Source organism: Dreissena polymorpha, chromosome 9, assembly GCF_020536995.1.
Source record: "Dreissena polymorpha isolate Duluth1 chromosome 9, UMN_Dpol_1.0, whole genome shotgun sequence".
Classification (NCBI taxonomy): domain Eukaryota; kingdom Metazoa; phylum Mollusca; class Bivalvia; order Myida; family Dreissenidae; genus Dreissena; species Dreissena polymorpha.
In genome coordinates, this window is record NC_068363.1 from 37,802,020 (window position 1) to 37,808,281 (window position 6,262).

General features: G+C 33.2%; 1 protein-coding gene across 1 annotated transcript; it reads right to left on the reverse strand.

The window, feature by feature from the left end:
* Window positions 1-906: 906 nt before the first annotated feature.
* On the reverse strand, window positions 907-2,114 carry LOC127845208 (uncharacterized). The gene is made up of 2 exons (XM_052375999.1): window positions 1,960-2,114; window positions 907-1,339 (listed from the first exon to the last, which is right to left on the reverse strand). The coding sequence occupies exons 1-2, from the start codon at window positions 1,979-1,981 to the stop codon at window positions 1,047-1,049; spliced, it is 315 nt and encodes a 104-aa protein (XP_052231959.1). The 5' UTR covers window positions 1,982-2,114; the 3' UTR covers window positions 907-1,046.
* Window positions 2,115-6,262: the final 4,148 nt, after the last annotated feature.

Genomic DNA, 6,262 nt, shown 5'->3' on the forward strand with positions numbered 1-6,262 from the left:
TAAATTGATTTATATAGTAAAAGCCGTGGAGGTTTCGGTAAATTGATTTTATAGAAGAGGTATACCTACAACGAGGTGTTAATGACACCTATTAGCGGCTTACAATAACATTAGGGGCATTTATTTGCAAACTGTGGATTAATTTTGAGTTGAGTAATTAATGCTATGCCTAAGGTAAAGAATTAAGGGAAATGAATGAGCTACCTCTGAAAAACGAATTCTGTTAGGAAATTTTTGGTTAATTTTACGATTTAAATAACGCAATACTGTTTTTTTTAATTGGTGCTTTTATTTAAATAACATAATAGTAATAAGAAGTAATGATTTATGGCGGAATCAATGTAAGCTCTTCAATTAAGTTTAATGCTATTTTTAAAAGTTTCTTGTAAAATATGATTGAATAAAAATGATTTCATGTTGAATTTTATATTTATTTATATGTTTTATTATTTCTTTCTGGTTGAGAAAAACACAAGAAAAAACAATATATAAAATTTAATACGTGTACGTAATTAATAAAAAGTAATAAATGAGTTAAGCGAAGAGATACACATAATTGAAAACTGATAAAAATGACATCTAACACAACGCCAGCAGAATGAATACACTGTGTAATAGCAAGCTGCTGTGATGATCATTATCTTATCAACTTAATACACAGGCACCTGGCTACTGTACTGGAACAATGGGTTTTACGGCCAAAATAACTGATATCATTTTTTGCCTAAACAAATCGGTTCAATAAAAAAATAATAACTGATTTACTTTGTAATCCGTTTTATTTGCCATATATTATAAATAAGCAACAAGTAAAACATGGATACAATATATATATTTAAATATTTCATGTCATTTAAAAAATGAGGGAGTAATCACATATTAATAACATACATTTTTGACACACTACAATATTAATACGACACATTATTATCATTCAGATTTTCCGCATGCTGATTTAATTTAATTACATTTCTAATACAAATGAGATACATGTACGACACTGTTCAATTTAATGTTACATTTCAACCATATCAGTCGTTCATCGTTCAAGACTCGTCGTCGTCGAGCATGTGGTGGACCGCTGTGGATGGTCCCAGGGCATTGATGTGGCTGATGATCCTCAGAAGTTCAGTGGTTGTCAGCTTCTCCTCTTCCCATGCTTGATGTAGTCTGCCGTGTATCGTAACATACTTCTTCCGTCTGATCTTCGTGAGAAGGTGCTGGCTCACCAGCCATATATGTAGATCAACTGTCTCAGATTCCTCTCTGAGAAGGTTGGCCAACTTGTAAAGACCAAGGTTGGCTGAACACGCTCGTGCGTTGATGCGTCTATGCCATTCTGTAATTATAATAAAAACATATGTTTGTACTTAATAACATGATTATGTCATTTTTTATCAGTTTTTAATAACAGTCGTATGAAACAAATGCTTACTACCGATTTTGTATACTATGAAAGTATAATATTAATATACGAATAATATCCAATGTGAAACTGTGAATTGTTTCTTACTTATAAATTAATAATGCTAATTGTATTATAGTTACCTTCCAAGTCGTTGTTCGTGCGTTTTTATCAACTAATTGTTTAAAAACATATATAAAATACAAAACGATCATGACCTAAAGATAAACTTTTAATATATAATTTACCTCCATCGATTAGAATATTAATAGGTTGCAAGCCTGGATAATTAATAATAACACTTTGCAAACATCTCTAATTTGATAAAATCAAGTCCGTACATTTAAACAGATAATTTAATTAGTGCCAAACAACTCAATTAATGTACATCACAATTAATCCACAGTTTGCAAATAAATGCCCCTAATGTTATTGTAAGCCGATAATATGTGTCATTAACACCTCGTTATAGGTATACCTCCTATATAAAATAAATTTACCGAAACCTCCACGGCTTTTACTATATAAATCAATTTACCGAACTTGTCATTTACCAAAACCTCCATAACCCGACATTTTTCACGGCGACTGATCGGAGCAATATCACGGAGGTACTGTGAAAACGTCAGATCTCACGATCTGACAATATTGACGCTACACCGGTCTATTTCGTTTCCGTAGAGATAGCTAATGTCGTCCGTTTGTAAGCTCAAATTTTATTGGCTGACGGGTTCAATGGCTTATTCTAAAAATAAATGCTGCTCGAGCAGCATATTGCTGCTCGAGCAGGAATTTTGCTGCTCGAGCAGCATTTAAATGCTGCTCGACCAGTAAATTGCTGCTCGAGCAGCAATATGCTGCTCGAGCAGCATTTAAATGCTGCTAGAGCAGCATTTTTTTCTGCTCGAGCAGAAGTTAAAGTTTCGACCCCTTTGGTGCGCCATAAATTATATCGTTATGATCAGATACTGTGCCGACCAATACTAAATAACACTATGGTGTCATACGCCACAGCAGGGACCTATACTTGTATATTGGTCCCTAACCACAGGTGGCAATGTCTGGTCAGTTTACACTTTTTATGATACCTCCATGTCTTCTCGTGGTATTAGTGGTCATTTCTTGGAGTAATGTAACGCCAAATACTCAATTTTGCGTTTATAAGATATGTAGCGTATTGAAAACATTTATAGTCATCTGCCCATACAGATTGCCATAAACTAAATACTGTATAGATGTCAGCCAGCTTAATCATAATAATTATAAGTGCTTAATACCTATACATGTACATTTTAAACATTTAAAAATATCTAATACTTAACATTTAACGTATTTAGCGGGTACCGGTAAAAAACTCCGTGGTACTGTAGTGTACGGAACAATATGATTAAAAACAGAATTCTCATTTGACCACAAGGGGGTTAAATAATCTTTCCGAAAAATACAAATAATACAGAGTTACAATTTAGAATTCTATATATTTATAACTCTGATAACTTATAAAGATATTTCAATATACATGCATAGACAGTTTACCGTGATTTTCAAGAATCTTTAAATAATTTTAATTAATTGATAATTTATGGTTAATAACCTTTCATATAATTTTACATAATCACATTTTTGATAATAAACAACAAACGATGAATGTTTTGACACCCATTATATTTGAAGTATGCAAAGCCGAAAAATATCAATAGAGTCCGCTATACTGTATATATATATATATGCTGTTTCATCATAAATTAACACCCTTTCTGTGTTATAATCAAGAGCTGAAATCGTTAATTTATTAAGCTTCATTAATACTTAGCTTTATTGATATGTCTCTAGAACAACATATTTTAATATATTCCATAATTTTTTTTTATAATAATCATGGCAAAGGAAATTCAATGGCCAGTATCTAAACAAAAGCATAATCGCCAAGACCTTCAGTTCGGTTCGTTACGACCGCGCGCTACTTTCTTCCGCCTTCATCCTTACTTGCTTTCATTTTTAAACCATTTTTTTTTCTATCATATACAGAATTCTATTCTCCTAAGCAAGATGTTATTTTTAAAACTGAACTCCAAATACAAACGCTACAAATCGGTATAAAGTACGAACATGTCAACCGTAAATCTAGATTCTAAAACTCCAAAACGGTATGATATTTGCAAAAGTTAAAGTTATAACTCGCCGGGCTGCCGAAATCAGAAGAAAAACTTAATATATATTTATATATCTGAAAACTACGTTACGTAAGCTTTCTAATGATGTATAATTTGTCAAAATCGGCCTAGAAATGAAACTATAATTCAACAAAATACGTGAGTGGGTACATCAAATGTATAACCTCGGCGCTTCGATAAAAGATCGATAGTTACGACACGGACACGTGACTTAGACACAACAAGATATTTGGCGTAACGGTCCCGTTTCTTATCCGTGTAATTTAGAGTCCGTGTAGTGAATCAACAAAATAACATTCACAAAAACACTAAAAAATATTATCAAAATATAAAAAAGCAATTTTCTTTTAATTTCCTTGTATTTCCATTATTCTATCAGCAACAACAATAATAGTGAAACATTTATGGTTAATAACCTTTCATATAATTTAACATAATCACATTTTTGATAATAAACAACAAACGATGAATGTTTTGACACCCATAATATTTGAAGTATGCAAAGCCGAAAAATATCAAGAGAGTCCGCTATATACGCTGTTTCATCATAAATTAACACCCTTTCTGTGTTATAATCAAGAGCTGAAATCGTTAATTTATTAAGCTTCATTAATACTTAGCTTTATTGATATGTCTCTAGAACAAAATATTTCAATATATTCCATAAAAAAATATAATAATCATGGCAAAGGAAATTCAATGGCCAGTATCTAAACAAAAGCATAATCGCCAAGACCTTCAGTTCGGTTCGTTAGGACCGCGCGCTACTTTCTTCCGCCTTCATCCTTTTCGCACACTAACGTATACTTACATGTACCCCGGGTACGGTAAATATACTTAATCGTACCCTGTCGATATTAGACTGTACCCGAGTCATTCTATACATAGATGGTGACGTCACTACGTTAGTAAGACCGGTGTGACACAATGGTACCCGAGTTGTATTTCCGCCCCAAATCCGATGTGGTAAAACGCGCTACCGATGATCTTCAACAAACTTTTTTTTTTAAACTGCATCAATATGCTTTTTGAGTAAGAGTTTCAATAACATCGAGGCCATTGTACAGAAAATGACATAAATGTGAATATAATTAATTTTAAAAAAGCCGACAACGACTGATTTAGCGTGAAATTTATCGGGTACATTTTAGTATATTTACCGTACCCGGGGTACATGTAAGTATAATTTAGAGTACCCGGGGTACATGTTAGTAGTACCCGAGCCGACAATGACCAATCGAGCAGCAATAAAGGTAAATGCCCTTTTTTGACAATAACATAAACATTAACTTACAACATATATATTTGCGTTGGTCCTTTCACGCAGTGTTACGCGAAGTCATACGGATTGTTTGATATTTGTAATATTTGTATTGAATCAATATTTATAATTACTTGGTGATCTATGTGATTGATTTACTTTGTTTCAGGCCAAATTATGTATGGAGAAACTCTTTCTCAACACTGTGTTCAAATGGTTAACACGACCAAATACATTTGTGAGGATAATTTCTTGTTTTCATATTGAATTCACAATCAATATTCACATTTGATTACAGCCCATACAAAACTAATAGAAACCATCCGCACAAAGTGGGTTGCATGTACACCATACTGCGCCTCGTGCTCCAATCACTGCAAGTTGCAGAATATGAGTTTGTGTGCACCCACACTGCGTCTGGTACTCATCAAATGAATATCTCCACCTCCAGCTGAACGTTGAACTTTATATTCTCCTCTAGTAAGCATGCTGACATTGCTTGTTTCCTTGACTCACTGTCACCGTTGGCGCACATTGGCTTTACTTTTGCTAAACATTGGTTTGTCAAAATATGTTTCGGTTGTTGGTAAAAATCTTTGGCTCAACATGGAAGTGCACAGTTTTACTTTCAATCGATGATAATGGTAATAATGAAAACAATTCTGGTGACAATAACGATTTTACTTATAAATACAAAGCTGCTGACAATATATACTACTAACACAATAACTACTACTATCTGTTCTACTGATATATTGCTACTTTTACTATTGCAACTAGGTCTACTAATAAGTATTACTCATTATCATAAACATAGGGGCCGTCCATAAAGTATGTCACGCTTTTTAAAACCATTTTTAACCCCCTCCCTCCCCCCTGTCACAAACTGTCGCAAAATATTGGACCCTCTCCCTAAAGTACGTCACAAACTCACAATTTCGAATTCATTTTTTTTTATTAATACCTTTTTCAAATTTAATCTAAAACACAATTCACTATTAGACCGTATTAAAATTTCACTTAAAAGAACTTTCTCATTATTTAAATGACTTTAATAAGCCGGTCTAGCCAAGGTGCATATTAAAAATTCCAACAACACATTCAGGAGATAGGCAATTTGTCTTATTGTGACATAAAACTAGTTTTAATGTTTCACTTTCTTTTTAAATTATTTTTGAAGATGCTACTAAAGAAATAATTAATAAATTAGAAATATATTTTTTTAAATAAATGTGTGACATCACATATGTCCTGACTCCCCCCTACCCCATGTCACAAACTGTCACACTTTCTTACACCCCCTCCACCCACCAGGAGCGTGACATCCTTTATGGACGGCCCCATAATCATCTGCTCCCGAAATCGTTGCGTTGAGTTTCTTTTTGTTCATTTGCCGTTCATTATTCTTTCGGTTCATTTATT

Excerpts from the sequence above, each read along its gene's own strand:
- LOC127845208 (XM_052375999.1), bottom strand. The coding sequence starts at position 1,981 with ATGTCGGGTTATGGAGGTTTTG. Across the intron at positions 1,340-1,959 it reads GTCGGGTTATGGAGGTTTTG|AATGGCATAGACGCATCAAC; the intron begins GTAAATGACAAG and ends TTATAATTACAG.